The following is a 16,797-nucleotide window of genomic DNA, read 5'->3' as shown; positions in this document are numbered from 1 at the left end:
ATGGACCTCGCCCCTACCTCACACCATATCGAAAATTTATCTGAGTCAAATCATATCGCTAAACCTATATGCCAGAATCAAAAAGCTTATAGAAAAAAACAGAGAATACCTTTGCTACCTTCGGAGAGGCAGGGATTTCCCGGGGGTACACAAAAAGTACTAAACACCAAACCAAAGAAAATGGCATATCAGACTTCATCAAAATACAATATTGATGCTCCTAATGAGACACAATTAAGAAAAGTAATAGACAAGCCACAGACTGGGGGAAATGTCCATAATACATAGATCTGACAAAGGACTCCATCCAAAATACCAAAACAAAAACCCAAAACATTAAATGGGCTAAAGCTCTTGACAGTCACCTTTCCAGAGAAGACATATAGGCAGCCAACAAGTGCACAGATCGGGCCTCAGAATCATTAGTCATTAGGGAAATTCTAATTATGCAAACTATGCCCTATGTACAAGGAGATGCCATTGTACACTCACTAGAATGGCTGCAATGGAAAATACTATCAACATCAAATACTAGTGAGGACGTGGGCCTCTCACACTCTGGTACAGAGTGAAAATGCAAAAGTTGAAGCATACACTTCCCCCAGGGAAATGAAACCATGTGTCCACAAAAGGCCTTGAACCGGACTCTTCACAGAAGCCTTATCTTCCGTGCTCAAACCCCAGAAACAACAAATGTCTATCAATGGTAAGTCAACAATTGTTACATTCATACAACCCAGTACTGTTCGCGCAGTCACGGCCACGGGTCACAAAGGCACAAACGGCCACACACAGAAGCCGCATAATCCCATTATGTGAAGTTCTAGATTAGGGAGAGCCGATCTATGCTGATGGAAATCAGAGCCACAGGGGCCTGGGAGTGGGGGAGGGGGGACTAGGGGTGGCCATGACCGCGGGTACCAGGGAATATTCGAGGGTAGGGGACATGCTGTCTTGCTTTGAGTGGTGTTTACACAGGGACATACATTTGTCCAAAACCACCCAACTGAAGCCTTACAACCTGTGCAATTTATTGCCCCTTAATTATCCCACAGTGACATGGACTTATGTGGATAGCTTGAAAAGACCAAGGAGAAATCCATTTTCTAGCTGAAACCAGTTTGGCTCAATGGACAGAGCGTTGGCATGGGGACTGAAAGGACCCGGGTTCGATTCCGGTCAAGGGCATGTACCTTGGTTGCGGGCATATCCCCAGTAGGGGGTGTGCAAGAGGCAGCTGATTGATGACTCTCTCTCATCGATGTTTCTAGCTATCTCTCTCCCTTCCTCTCTGTACAAAAATCAATAAAATATATATTTAAAAAAAAGGAAAAAAAAATCCATTTTCTAGTCAGACCTGCCCCCAAGTCCTGCAAACTGCGGAGAGTGGATTCACGTGCTGGGCTGGGCTCGGTGGGTGGGAAACCACTTTGGGTGTTTTCTGAGATGCGATGCACACAGAGACCTCTGGGCAGAGGACCCTCAGGGGGGTTCTCACAGAAGGACCTGGTCGTCTCTGTTACAGCTCATCACTGCCTTTCTCTCCTGCCAGGCAGCCCGGAGATGCTTGATTTCATTCTTTCATTTTTTTTTTTTTTTTTTTTTTTTTTTAACCAACATTCTAGAGACGGCTGCTATGTGCCAGGCCCTGGCTAACACCTGCTGGGCCCGACCCTGTGAGACCAGAGCAAGCAGCAAGCTTCCTCCTCAAGGGGCCGTCCATCCAGGGACCTCAGATAAGAAGGAGTTATCAATTGACGGAAGGAGGTGTGGGGCAGAGGGGGTGGGGGCAACAAGGTCAGTGGGTCTTAAACTTTGCCACACCCCAAAATCCCTGGGGTCCCTCTGAAAGTCTCCGTGCAGACCAACCGACTCAGCAAATTTGGGCATCGTGTTTGTTTTTTGTTTTTTTCAAAACTCCCCAGCTGCTTCCAAGTTGGAGAGCCAGTGTTCTGGACGGAGGTGACAGAGTCGCTGAAAGCCTGCACGTCACAGAAGGATGCCGGTGGAGAAAGAGCCAGTGCGGACCGGAGAGGGAAGTGAAGTCAAGAAATGTTGCCGAGGAGGTGTCGTGGGTGAAGAGCCCCCTCCGAAACTTCCCATCCACCCAGACCCTCAGGCTGTGGCCTCCTGTGAAGAGGGCCTGGGGAGGTGTGAATCAGAAGAGGATGGACATGAAGCCATCAGGATGAAGGTGGGTCCTAAGTCCAGTGGGAGTGTCCTCGGGAGAGAGGCAAAAGGACACTGAGAAGAGGGCCCTGCGAACGGAGGTGATCAAGTGATGTGGCTCCCAGCGGAGGAGCCGGGAGCAAGGCCTCTGGGAGCCGGGAGCGAGGCCTGGTGCAAATTCTCCTTCGGAGCTGCCAGGAGGAACCGCCCTGCCCACACCTTGATCTTGGGCCTCCCGCCTCCAGATCTGGGACAGAATAAAACTGTGTTGTTGTCAGCTTCCTTGTTGTCAGTTGGTGGCAATTGGCTATGTCAGCCAGCCCTGGGACACTCAGGCAAGAGGGAAGCAAGGGCTCAACCCCCACAGGGAACTTGGAGCTGGAGCTGAGGACACTGAGGAGCCCCTGTGAGGAGAAGGAGTGTCCGGTCTCGAGGCGGCCGGAGGAGGACAGGCCCAGGGCTGCTGCGATCTGTGGGTAGGTGTGCTGCCAGGAAGATGAGGGTGTGCCCCTCTGGCCTCTCCCATGTGCTGGGAGCCGTGGGAGGCACGGCTATCTGCCTGGAGTGGGAGCGGGTGAAGGCGGCGTCCGGAGCTTAGAAGGCTGGAGCAGGTTCAAAATACTCTTCTGAGAACAAAGGAGGAACTAAAAGTATCTCCTTGGCAACACGGAGGATGTGGAAACAGAAGACTAGACACATGAGGCGCCCGTCAGTGCAAAGGTGAGGCTCGACCTCCGGCACGCTGGCCTGTGGGTACGTACTAGCATAAGGACTTGGCACACCTGGCAAATAGTCTGCCTTCCAGGCAGTGGCCGCCAGTGGTTGGTTCAAGCTTTTTTCTACCGGAATCTGAGAATTACCCCGATCCCTCTGATGTTCCACAAAAGGCACCTCCAAGGTAAATAAGTGATCCTTGCAAATAGGTCCCAGCCCACGGAGTGTTTTCCTTCCCCACGCACCCTCCCCAAGGGCTACACACAAAGCCAATCTGTCAGTAAACAGTCCTTGCACACACACACTGTGCCAATCCATGTGGTGAACTAATTGTCAATACATATCTATGGAATATCTCCTGAAGGTTCTCACACGGTAAGTCAATTCAGTCAACATGTATTTATAAAACTCATGTATGGGAGTGGGGGGCACAATGGTAAGATATTTACACATATAATACTTCAATGAAAAATGAAAAAAAAATATTCAAAAAAAAATAAAAATTAAAAATAAAACTACCAGGGACTGGTCTAGGATTTTAGAACAAAGAAGGAAACAAAAATAGCGAAATAGTCTGGGTGAGAGGGATAGTGGCTAATTGGTAGCTCAACTTGGCATTGCAAGAAAGAGTGGTGTGGCAGAAACCAAAAGAAGAAGGTATTTCACAGACTGGGAAGCTGGAGACTCTGGATTTGCTCCCAAGGAATGAAAAAGGAGTGAATCGCTTTACCAAGAAAGTCTGTTCCCTTATCTCTCAAAGCAAGGTAGTAGAATCAGCCAACTGCTTTCTTAAAGAAAAGAAAAACAGCCGGCATTCAGGGTGCAAACTTGACCTTGCCCGGAAGACCTCAAGGGAGGTGCTTGTGGTTGGGTGATGATCGGGAAAGGCTCAGATCAGCAGGAGATACGTTGACGTGAGGGACCCTGTGTGTGGCCCTTCCTGAGGCCTCCTGCTTCCCACCCTGTTACTAACCACAGCCCCATCCAGGGCAGTGAGTCACTTGCCAGAAAAGGGCGTCCTTATCTTCTCACAACTCTCCTGCCCCCCCCCCCCCCCCCCCCCCCAGCTCACAGAGGAAGAGCCTCAGTTTCCTTCCCAAACCATCTTCAGATGTTCAAAACCGAGGCTGTGGTGGGGCAGCCACCATGACTAGCACTCGGAGGACAGGGGCGGGGGCTGCTGGGTAAAGAAGGGGAATTCCAATGTTTTTGAGCTATGTTTGTCAACGCTTGTCTTCCCATGTGGCCTCCTGTTGGGTCTCTCTCTTTTAGCATCCGAGCACAGACTCACCACCACATTCGGCCCGTTCCTCATCTTGACCCCCAGGCGGCGGGGGCTCTTTCCTCTCCTCCCAAAGACCAACCAAGACCAAGGGCTGGCTTCTCTCCCACAGAGGGCCCAGCCTCTCTCCTGGCTGGCTTCTGGTCCTCAGGGCTCGTCTTCCTCAGCCCTTTCTGCACAAAATAGTCATGCCTGCCCTTTCTTCATTAGTATCTGATTAAGACCACCTATGACTAACCAAAGCCCTGTGTGCCGGTTTTACCTGATCCATAAAGAATTGTGAATTTGGGGCTGCTTTAAAAAAAAAAAAAAAAATCAGGAGACTTTGGTTTATCTTAAAAAGTCAGACGACGTGGCCACACCAAGTCACATGCCCACGTGGACATTCTGGCCCGAGTCCAGTAGCAGCAGTCTATTGAGATGGGAAGCGCCATCCTGGCCCCTGCTCTCCACCACCCCCGGCTGTTGCTCACCCCACCCAATTGACTCATGTCCATCACTTCCCTGGCTTCTGTAGAAAACCGATTTTTGACCCCTCGATATGGTAAAATGCCCAAGAAAAAAGAAAAAGTCCTGAAACGTAACTGAATATAGAACATGTTCATCACAACACAAAAAAAATATTCTGAGAAGAGGCTAACAAAATAATATAAATGGCCTTTGTTTCTGAAAAAATAGTTACTTTGTTTCTTCTTTATGCTTTTAAAAATGATTTCTAAACCCTCCAAAACTGAGCAAACAATAAGCTTTGTCCCGCCTAATTGCAAAACCAACGACAAAACTTGCAGAAAGTGCCTAAGAGTGCGCTCCAAGGAGCTGCCTCCTTCCCAGCCTGTTGGAAACGAGCCCAGAGCCCTTCCCCACGGCAGAGCGTGGCCGCTGCGCAGGGGATCCTGACAGCCTCCTGCATCTGTGCTCGGGCCTCTTTACGTCCACCAGAACGTCAGCTCGTGGAGGGCAGAGAAGACACCCTGCTCATGTGCAGGTCCCTGGCACCACACCGACATCAAGTGGATTCTCGGTGAACACACCGGGATGGGCTGAGGGGGGTGGGGGAGCATGGCTCCTGGGCGCCAAAGCTCCTGTTCAATCACCGCCCTGCCACGTTTGGGTTGTGTCACCCTACCCCTCATCTCCCTCCCTCTCTTCTGTGAAACGTGCATGTGACACCAGCCATCACCAAGGACTGCTGTGAGTATTCAACGAGCCCAACAGGCATGAGCCCTGTCATATCATCGTTATTCTTAGTGAAAGAAAAACAGAGGAAAAAAAGAAGACACGACGTATGGTGAACTCACTCCAACTCCATCTCACTGTTTTAAAAACCAGAACATTTATACATCTCCAATCTTCTAAACAAAGCTGTGGGCTACTCAGTAGCCATATTGTTTTTTAATTTCCTGTGAGGCCGCAAAACCCTCCACAAGTAAATAGAAGCAGAGAGAAGCCCTTCCATGTGCTCTGGCTCCGCCCCTATGGCCATCTGGGGCCCACTCTTGGTCCTTGTGGGTCTGGTGATTTTTGCCGGGTACCTGGCCCAGGGTGCCTTGTAAGGGAGGAGGGGGCGTCCCATACAGTCTACTCCAAACGCCGACCCTGCCCAGAGCCCCACTTACAGCACTCGATGGGGTTGGACGCTGTCTGCAGGGAGACGATCCTCCCGCCGGCCTCGGGGATGTGCACCCGGAACACCAGCCGCACCCGCGTGTTCTTCCGGCCGATGTCCGTCTCGCCTTTGCGCAGCTCGATGTCGGCGTTCCTCAGCTTCAGGATGCCTGCACAGTCGATGCTGCCGGAGGATGGAAACCCGTTTACGGCCACCCATCCGGCGAGCGGGGAAGGTCCCCCACAAAGCCACCTTCGCCCGGGAAGCCAGATAATTCTACCGCCAGACCCCACGGAGAAACTGCAACGCGCTGATAAATATTCCAGCCAGGGACTTATACGGAGAAGGGAGTAAAATACTTAGAAAGTAACTAGAGAGGCTTCCCCAGGGAACTGGCTTCTCTACTGAGATTTTTCATGCCAACGTTTCGACCCTCAGAAGTATCTGAAAAACTCAGACACCCAACTTGCGCAAATGGTTCCTGGACTGCCCAAGAGATAACAGTGGTGTCAGCATTAGCACCTGGGGTTTGATAAATGCTCTGTGGCCACGGAAGAATGCATTCCTGTTCTTAGGCTATGAATGCGGACATTTTTAAAAAGTCAAAAGGCATGATTTCTGCAACTGACTTCAGGACAAAAAATGGAGCGTGATCAAACAAATGGGAAAAAGGTTAGCAACTGGCAAATCTGAGAGAACAGTATAGTGCAGAGGAGTTCTTGGTTTCTCGAAGTTTTCCTGAGATGTATTTCTAATAAGTTTTTTTCAACTCCAATACAGGGGTGCAATGATTCCCAAATTTTAGCCACATGCATATCACTTGGTGAGTTTTGACCTCTCATTACTTAATAACTTTCTGTAGATATAATAAAAATTGTAATGTAAATGAATTTAGTCTCATCCCAACCAACATACCCCAAAGATGCGTAAGGAACACCTAGGAACAATATCTAGGTAAAGAGCTTTTAAAATGGAAACTTTAAAACCGTAACTGCTCTGGGTCCACCACATACTGGGAACCACCACCCCCAGCTGCTCCCATCAGCCCCAGGGGGTCCCCTCTCCCAAACCCCTGCCCCCGGCCCCACTCATTCCCAGAACAGCCCACTGCCCTCAGCTCCGGCCCTTACGTCGCCCTCATGTTGTTTTTCGGCTCCAGCGGGATCTCCAGGACTTTGGTGTTGCCGACGATCTTCTCGTAGCTGGTGGTGGTGACGGTCTTCCCGGTGATCCGGTGCACCTGGTAGAAGGCGTGGGGCTTGAGGATCCGCTCGTCGGCCGTCCCGATGAAGATCTGGAGCCCCAGGGGCTTGTTCTCCATGTAGCCGTGGAGCTGGGGGGGAGAGAACACAGAATCAGGTTATGGCAGCTCCAGGGACTTGCAGGGCGTGGAGGCTGGGGTCCAACCAACAGAAGGATCTGAGAAACTCCTGGGCAAGAGGAAGGGCACAGGATCGTTGTCTTGTCTCGGGGTATGGAGACCTGGAAGCGACTCTGAGTCCAGCCAGAGGGGACTGCGTCAATAAACGACATTAAGAAACAGCCCGAAGAATATGCTTACGTGGCCATCGGCGTCCGGGAACGGAGTGTTGCATGGCAGTGAGAATTGAAAGTAATCAGAGATACGCTTGTGCTCTTGACAATGGTTGTCTGGGACGAAGGATCTTTCACTTTTTTATTGTTTAAAGTATTACAAAGAGTAGTGCATATGTCTATTTTTTCCCCATTAACCTTCCCCCGACCTCTCCTAGCCCCCGGGAACATGCCCTCCCCCCTCCTCTCCAGTGTCTTGTGTCCATTGGCTATGCCTATATGCATGCATACAAGTGGACTTCCACTTTTTAATGCCTCATTGCAACCAACAAGTTTGATTTTGTAATAAATAGATGAAAAGAATGAGCAAGGCAAAAGTACCATCATCTAAGACAACAGAAAATGAAAGACTGGAAGGAAATTGGTACAACATATGACAGACAAAGGACTAGGACACAGATTATATAAAGAATGCCTACAAGTGACCAAGTCAAGGAGGAGATTCCCAGGCGTTCTACTTAACACCGAGTCCCACCCAGTGTCTCTCCCTATCTCCTGCTTCTCTTCGTCCCATCCAACAAAAGATTCATTTCCTCAATTCCTTTCGCTTAGAGCTTCCCCCACACCTAGCCCATCACCTCTTTGAGGGTGGGAGTGTCTGTTTTTGGCAACTTGCCACAAACTCTCTAGCATCTAAAATAATGCTGGGCATACGGTTTACATCCTAGCATGTGTTTGCTGAATGAATTAATAAAACTATCCAGCAGAAAAAATGAGCAAGAGATTTGAACAGGTAATTCACAGAAAAACAAGTAGCCAATATCATAGAAAAGATGTTCAATTTGACTTACAAATAGGAAAATGCAAATTAAACAACCATGAGATCCATTTTTCACCTGTTAGGTTGACCCACAAGTAAATATTTGATCATATCAGGTGTTTTGCAGCCCATGGAGACACAGGTGCTGTCAAGCAGCTGATAGCATGTAAACTGGTAAAACCATGTTAACAAGTATTAGAGTAACAACTACTAAAATTAAAAATGCATATTCCCTATGACCCAATAATTTCATTTCTCAATATTTCCAGGGGAAATCTTGTGCATGCAGGAGATATGCACAAACACGTTTATTATAAAAATAAGGAGCAATAAATAATTAGTCATATAATAGGCTTATGAGCAATATGACACAACCAGGCTATGAAAGACTGCAGCAATTAAAAATACATATAAGATAGCGATCTCTGGACGCATCCAGAAAGATCTAAGACCTACTGTGGAAAGAGAAAAGCAATTTGTAGAAAAGCATGGATACTGTGATAAAACTTATTTTAAAAGTGCCGAGTGCTTTCAATCCACCCATTTGTATAGACGTAAATGGAATAGGAAAATATGTAGAAGGACAAGCTCCAAAGGAACCACACCATGATCAGTTCTAAGGATAGAGGAGCAGACCAAGACTGAGAAGGCGGTCAGAGGAATTTAAATGTATTCACAATGTTATAGGAAGGAAGCATTTCTGGAAACCTGCGAAAATGAACATGAAGAGGGGTTCCTGTCCTCCACTCCCCAGCTGAGACACGCTGGGCAAATCATTGCATCCTCTGTGCCTCTCTCTGCCAACCGAGGGGAACTATGACAAGTGACCGCTCACTGAAATCCCGCCCTTCCATAACGTTCTACAACATTTCAGCGGGATCTCCAGTCAGCTGCCAAAAAGCAAAGGTCCAACGGATAATCAGCCTTGTGCTGTCCATACAAAGCTTAAACAAATTTGAAAATTTGGTTTCTCCGTCGCACATGTCAATTGGTGCATAGCCACACGGGGCCAGTGGCCACAGTAGTGGACAGCTCAGATAGAGAGCATTTCCGTCATCGAGAGAAGTTCCACTGGACAATGCCAGCCTAGAAAGATGGCATTCTCTCGTCCCCTTCTATAAACTATACCAGGACACAGGCTGGGAGTGGCAGAGGCAGGGGACCATCTTGCTGTAATCTGTTGGGCCAACGCCCATGGCATTTACATGGGTGTCTGGTCCACACCCAGGAGGCATCCTGGGGCAAAGACGGAAACCCAGGGCAGAGCCTCTTATCCCCCCCACCCCCACCCCCCACGCAGGAGGAAGAACAGGGCGCTGTTATCAGTGACAAAAATCAAAGGAAGAAGGGCAGTGTTGAGAAGAGATTTTGCTTTTGCTTTGCCTGCAGAGCCAAGAGAAATACATTTCCTCATCTTGCCTCCTGGATTTAGAAGGAAGTAGGAAACACAGCCTCACGTAGGAAGAAAAAAAAAATAGGTAGGCAGACTGTGCCCTAAGGTTCCTTCCTGCTCCCATGATAGAAGAGCAGAAATCACAGGCGGGGTGTATTCCCGATAAACACCCAGGGAACACCTGCAGACAAAACCTGTCACGTCCCCACGGCCCCACCTGAGTTCAGCTCCCTCTGTCCCCTCCCCTGCTGGCACACGTAGTCCAAGCCACCATTGCCTCTCCCTGGAGTGACCATCGCTACCCTCTAACTGGCCTCTTGCTGGTCTTTTACAGACGAGCCCAGCGAGCTTCTAAAAGTGCAGACCAGACAAAGGTACTCTCCAGCTTATAACTCTCCAAAGGCTGCCTGTGGCCTTAGAGTAAAACTGAAATGTGGTGCCATGCCGTGGTCTGTGAGGCTTCCAACAGCCCAGCCTCTGCCTTCTCCGCCCTCCATCCCGTTAGGTCCCTGCCGACCCGGCCCTCCTCCTCATCCCTGAGCACATCAAGCTCTTTCTCACCTCCGGGCCTTTGCCCAGCCGTCTCTCTGCTTGGAATCTCTCCCACCAGCACATTTCCGTCTCAGGTCTTCAGGTCTTTCCAGGACAGTATTTACATACATCCAGCGCCGGAGCCAGTGCTCTCAGCCTTGCAAGAGCCAACTGTTAACTTTTTAGGAATTTTAAGAGCCAGTAGAAATCACTTTGGTAGCTTGAAATCAGCCACGGTGGGAATATTCACACCACAAAAATGGGCAAATGCTACAAACTGGGCTCGTTTTTATACCCTCAAGAATTGGATAGGAAGCATTCACTGCTGGAATAGTTGCTTCATTACCACCTGCAATTTTCTCCTAACTTGTCTGTTTGCTTAGCATCTCTCTCCCTCCTGAGCATGAGGTCATGGCCATAGGAACCATGTTTGTTTTGGCAGTGTGACCAATGTGCATGTTGAATGAATGATTACGATAGCAACAATGCAGCAGCTAAGTGTGCACTTCCCTCAGGCCAGGCACTGCACTCAATGTTACACCAGGATCCCAACAACTCGATGTAGGGTGGGTCCATTTTATAGGGGGCAAACTGAGACTTGCAAAGGTCGGGCAACCTGTCTCAGTCAATGCTACAGTAGAAAGGGGAACCAGGATGTGAACACCTGGCCATCAGGCACTAAGTCCCCCACCTTATCCCATACCCTCTCCACGTCCCCGCATCTGCTCTATGGCCCTGCCCTCTGACTGTGGGTCAGAAAGTACAGATCAGGTCCTCATAGGAAACACAAGTACTAAATGATAAGATCAAGAATGTTCTTCCTGCTGACGAGAGAAAGAGAGAGAGAGAGAGAGAGAGAGAGAGAGAGAGAGAGAGAGAGAGAGAGAGAGGAAAAAAATAGAGAGAGAGAGAGGAAGAGAGATGAAGGGAGGAAAGAAACAACCATCAGCAACCAAAACAAGTAAATAAGGTTGTGGCTTGAGGGAAAAACCCCTCCTGAAGAAGCCCCTCTCAGAAAGGAACCCCATTCACTGCTGGAGGGATGCCGCCTGGGACACACTTACCCTATGACCCAGCAATCCCTCTCCTGGGTATCTTCCTGAAAACATGTATTTGTAAAGATACATGCAACCCTATGTTCATTGCAACCAAGACATGGAAATCGCCAAAGTGTCCGCGATACAGGACCAGATGAAGAAGATGTGGTACATGCATGCAATGAAATACTACTCAGCCACAAGAAAAGATAGAATATTGCCACTTGCGAATATTATGCTAGGCAAAAGAAGTCAGAAAAAGCGAAGAACCATATGATTTCACTCATGTGTGGGATATAAAACTGAAACTCATAGACACAGATAACAGCGTGGTTCCCACAGGGAAAGGGGTGGGGGTGGGAGTAACTGGAGGCATAAAACGTGGTGAGGGAAGATGGTCTGACTATGGGTGGTGGGCACACAATGCAATATGCCGATCTTGTATCACGGAAATATACACTTGAAAACTATCTGATCCTATTAACCAATGTCAATCCAATAAATTTAATAAAGATAGATGATATAGATAGAGGATAGATAGATCTACACTAATAAAAGAGTAACATGCTATCTGGCCATACCTTCGCGATGCCCACCAGCCAATCAGGAGTATGCAAATTAACCCAATAAAGATGGTGGGTTAATTTGCATACACAGGTGCTGAGTGGGCAGGGCGGGATGCTTGCATCATCGCCATGGCAATGACGCAGACATTCTGCACCACCCCAGCCGCTCTGAGTCTCTGGGCAGCATGGGAAGGCGGAAAGGCAGCTCCAGGCCAGAGGGAAAAAGCCACTCTGGCCAGAGTGAAGACAATGCCGCAGCCAGGGGAAGGAAGGAACATTCTTATACAAATCTTCATGCATTGGGCCTCTAGTAGATAGATAGATAGATAGATAGATAGATAGATAGATAGATAGCTGGCCTCCTGGGCCAGGAGCAGTCCCTGGTTGAGCTGGACTAGCTGATACAATGTGAGTGAATGGAACTGCCTCACCTTGGTGAGTGCCCCTCCCCGGGGACACTGAGGAGATAGTAGAAAGAAGAACATATGTGTGTCTCCATCCTGGCTCCGCTCCTCAATCACTGTGTGTCCTCCCAGCAGCGACCCCACCCCTCTGAGTTCCTGTCTACCCTGATAAAACAGGGTCATCATTTCCTACACCTCAGGCCCCTTCGAAGCCTAAATAAGACAACTCTGAAGCATGACACCCAGTAGGTGCCCATGAATGAGAATTTTCCTGGTCATCAGAGGACGATGCAAATCAGTACACAGAGGCGAGATTACAGAGCTGAATGGGAAGGCGAAGAATGAACGTGAAGGTCCTACAGAGCGAAAAACCCGAAGCACCCTCACTGACTCCCGTCGGCACCGTGGGCGTCCACCACCGGCCTGGATGCCGGCGAAGGACGGGCCGGTGGACAGCCCTGCCCTCCTGCGTGAAGAGAACACTCCCCTCCGCTCTCCACCTCCCTGGCCCCAGAACGTGCTATTATAGAAGCTGCCCAGACTCTGACAGCTCAGAGTGCTAATTGCGGAAGGGCCTCCAGAGGTTTGCTAGAAGAGCACAGAGCTAACTACTGTCTCCCCAAAGAAGGGCTGATGCGGGTCTTACAAACGCCACTTCATGTCTTGGGATGGCGTGACCTGCCCTCAGGGGCCCCCATGCCCCGCTGCCCCGTCTTAGGGAGGCCTTGGTGCCAGGCCTCTCTCCAGGCTCCTCCTCAGCAGGTCGCCTTCCATCAGCAGCAGGAGCTGCTGCAACCAAGAGCTCAAGAGCTCCACTTCCTGCCCCGCCGAGAGAGAAAGTTCTTTGCTTCTGGTAATTCCCCAGGCTGCTGACACTGTTCCAGGAAGTCGTGTTTCTGGTGCAGATCATGAGGTGATTTAATCTGTACGACAATGCTGGGGAGGGGGGGGGGGGTGTGAAGAGAGCTGGGGGAGAAAGCTGAGGCTCCGTGGGGTGAAGTGCCTGGCTCCTGACCTCCAGCTTGAAAGCCACCAGTGGGACCAAGGGATGGGGGATGCTCGCTTCCCCTGTAGCACAGCTGACCCGGCTCAGAAAAAGGCCAGCTCTCCCGAGTCTGGTCCCTGCCCCCAGCTCAGCATGAGCATCCCAGAGGCGAAGTCTCAGACCTCAGCCCTGCAGTGCCCCAGAGACAGCTCCTCAGACCCACCCCTCCCCCAGCTTCCAGCTCTGCCCCCTCTTACCCCGAAGCACAGATAAAAGGGCATCAGTGTTTGTTGATTCTTGCTTTTCCTTCGTCTCATTATAAAAAGTTAACAAAGGTTCATTCATTGTAGGAAAAATGGACAATATAACAATGTGGAAAGTATAAAGAAAAGACTCCCTCAAAATTAAGTATTTTGGTAGACGTCCTTCCAGATTTTCCTTCTAGGCATATGGAGAAACATATTGGGGATTCTATTTTACATACTGTTTCCACTTAACAATATAGTAGGGCCATTTCCTCTTGCCATTAAGTCTTGTTTTATGAGACAATCTCAAAGGACAGACTAGCGTTTCCCAGGGCTCAGACTAGCAGAAGGTGAGGGAGGTGCCCTTGGTGCCAGATTTAAGGAGGCACTGGCTCTCAGGGTCATGCAAATGCAAGGTGGGCACCTAAGACTAAGTGCTGCCTTAAATTTTCCCCCCTCCTCCCTGTCCTAAGTCCCCATCCCCACTGCGCCTCACCCAGGTCCCAGTCTTGGCATTTCCATCCCATGGACCACAGGTTAGACTGACCCCTGCAGTTGGACAGTGAGGCTATTTCAACCTTCTCATTACACAGCCATGAGAACTCTTGTAAATGACGCTTCCTTGAGAACAATTTCTCTATCAGCTCTGCTCGGAGCCTTTTAAACACTCTCAGATGGACGGGACTGCCACCACATCCAAAAATGTGGGATTGATTTTCAAAATGGCAACGGGTCAAAGAAACTGTTTTGAATCTTACTAAAATCAAACTTGAACAATGTTAAGTAGCATTTTTTTGTTGAATTTGGAATATTAGGAAATTGGTATCATCCTCAAAGATTTCACTCTGAAAGAAAGCCCGTGGGCGTGTTTCACTGCAGCTCCCCACTGCCACATGGCACGGGCAGAGAATCTGTGCAAAGGCACATGGGTCCCAGATTCGGCCTGTATTTTTAGATACAGAAGTCACAGAACAAACCTACCTCCCCAACCCCATGTCCATCCCACATACACACACACACACACACACACACACACACACACATCTAATGAGCACATGTTAATAACTGTTAATAAAAATTCTAATTCTTGACACTTCCTTCTGCCTCTTCCGCATATTGGATCCATCTCCGAGTCCTGTCAATTCTGTTGCCTAAGCCCACTCAAATCCACTCTCTCCTCCTCCATCAAGTCCCAAGCTACCACCATTTCTCTCCGGAAGTTTCCCTGCATCCCCTCCCGTCCTTACCCACCATTGTCCACCCTGAACTTGAATGACCTTTTATAAACTTTAGTCGGCTGTCAATCAATCACTCTCATTTCTCATTGGCTCCAACGCCCTGTATGATCTGGCTCCGCCCCACATCACACCCCACCCCCTCTCCACATTCTTTCCTGGGTATGGTTTTGTAGGAACAACCCCCTCCCCCTCCTCCTCCCTCGCCTTTGTCCTCGTTAATTCCTATTTATACTGAAGCAGTCGTGGCTCAAATATAATTTTGCCAGAAAAATCTTTCCTTGCTTCCCAGATGAGGCAGGGCCTCCCAGTAATATGTCTTCTTTGTTGTGTTTATCATAATTGCAAGATATAATTAGTTATCCAATTAGCTGTTGCATGTCTGCCTTTCCAGTCTCTTAAAGTTCTATGGATTTACAAAAGAGGAAACTGAGGCTCAAAGATGTGAGGTCACCCACCGAGCAAGCCGCAGAGCAGGGGTCTGAGCTGGGTCTGATGCTGGAGGAACGCTTCCCTGCTCTGCTCCAGGGACTGATGTAAACAAAAACCCGAGCCTGGGGGCCCCCAGGCTATCTTACAGTTACCTTTCACATTTACAAATGTACATATACTCCCATGGCTGTTGTACATACACTCCCATGGCTGTTGTAATTTCACTGCTGAGTGAGGGGTTATTTCATGGACATCCTGGCAGATGTGGAGGAGAAACCGAGGACTAGGTTGTTCAGGATAGCACTCTTTTTGTTGTTCTTTGTTTTAATCCTCACCTGAGGATATTTTTTTCCATTGATTTTCAGAGAGAGTGGAAGAGAGAAGGAATGAAAGAGAGAAATGTCGATGGGAGAAAAATACATCAATTGATTGCATCCTGCACACACCCTGACCAGGGCCCTAGCTGGGGAAGAGTCTGCAATCAAGGTATGTGCCCTTGACCAGAATTGAACCTAGGACCCTTCAGGCTTCAGGCCGACACTCCATGCACTGAGCCAAACGGGCTAGGGCAGTGCAGCACTCCTTAAAATAGCAAAAGATTGGAAACAACCTGAAGGCCCATCAGAAGAGTGCTGGTTAAGTCTCTAATGGTGCATAATGGAATATAATGCTGTTATGAAAAGGAATGGGTATGCTAGGGGCCAGCATGACATTTAATATGAATGGCACCCCCTGGAGGTGTGCAGTGAACAACCTGGGCAACCATATGGGGCACCCCAAGTACACCTTTTACACAATGATACAGAATCATCTCCACAGTGTAACGATGAGAACAAATGCATCTGTTTGTGTTAAGGTGTGTGTGTGTGTGTGTGTGTGTGTGTGTCTAACCCAAAATAAAATTAATAAGCAGAAATCAGGCCCTATTTAAAAATGCCCACTGGGCCGAAACTGGTTTGGCTCAGTGGATAGAGCGTCGGTCTGCAGACTGAAAGGTCCCAGGTTTGATTCCTGTCAAAGGCATGTACATTGGTTGTGGGCACATCCCCGGTAGGGGGTGTGCAAGAGGCAGCTGGTCGATGTCTCTCATCGACGTTTCTAGCTCTCTCTCTCTCTCCCTTCCTCTCTGTAAAAAATCAATAAAAATATATTTAAATAAATAAATAAACAAACAAATAAATAAATAAATAAAAATGCCCACTGGATTTTTATCATTCTCAGGGAGGGGCTCACAGTTCGTAGTTCTCTGGACTACGACACAAAAATTGCTTTCTGAATGTGTAGCATAAAAAAATAAATAAATAAAATAAAGCCAAATATTCATTTGGGCTGACATTTCCGCTGAGCGGACCAGAAGCTGGGGGTGGAGAGTGCAGAGGGGAAAGTGAATCTTGACATTTCTCTAAAGGCCACAAAAAAGAAAACCAAAACAATGAAGGTACAAATGCAAGTGCAACATCCCACCCCACTCTGAAAGGAAGGAGACCAGGGCCCACCCGCAGAGCCCGGGAGCAGGGGTCCAAGGTAGGACTTCCTTTCTGCACAGGAAGAGGCAGGCACAGGGCAGCAGGCTCCCTCTGAGTTCAGGGTGCGGTGCTTACTCCAAGCAAACCACACACCACAGGCCATCGAGCAGCAAGTCTTGGAGCCTCAGTGTCCAGAATCCATCCAGAATCGCACTGCTCTCACCAGCCTTATTTCCACCATTATGGTCGGAGCGACCCTAACTCGCCTTCGACTGCGCAGTACACTCCTCCCTGGCCCACCTCTTGCCTTGACTGGCACAGGAGCCTCTGTCCTGGTCTCCCCGCTTCCGTCCTCGCCCACCTTGCCCCTCCACCTGTA

General features: G+C 49.0%; 1 protein-coding gene across 5 annotated transcripts in view; it reads right to left on the bottom strand.

Moving 5' to 3' along the window:
• The window catches only part of NFATC2 (nuclear factor of activated T cells 2), a 152,436-nt gene that overhangs the window by 68,844 nt on the left and 66,795 nt on the right, over positions 1–16,797 (bottom strand). For all 5 annotated transcript variants that reach the window (XM_084886990.1, XM_084886989.1, XM_084886991.1 and 2 more), the window contains exons 4-5: positions 6,902–7,104; positions 5,782–5,954 (exon numbers count right to left, since the gene is read on the bottom strand). In XM_084886990.1, the coding sequence (XP_084743116.1) occupies positions 5,782–5,954; positions 6,902–7,104 (376 nt within the window). The remainder of the gene's footprint in view (positions 1–5,781; positions 5,955–6,901; positions 7,105–16,797) is intronic.

This window comes from Pipistrellus hanaki (genome assembly GCF_964339955.1).
Source record: "Pipistrellus hanaki genome assembly, chromosome: 6".
In the NCBI taxonomy this organism is placed as follows: domain Eukaryota; kingdom Metazoa; phylum Chordata; class Mammalia; order Chiroptera; family Vespertilionidae; genus Pipistrellus; species Pipistrellus hanaki.
Note: the sequence above shows the minus strand (reverse complement) of the source record. Positions and strands in the feature narration are given on the sequence as shown.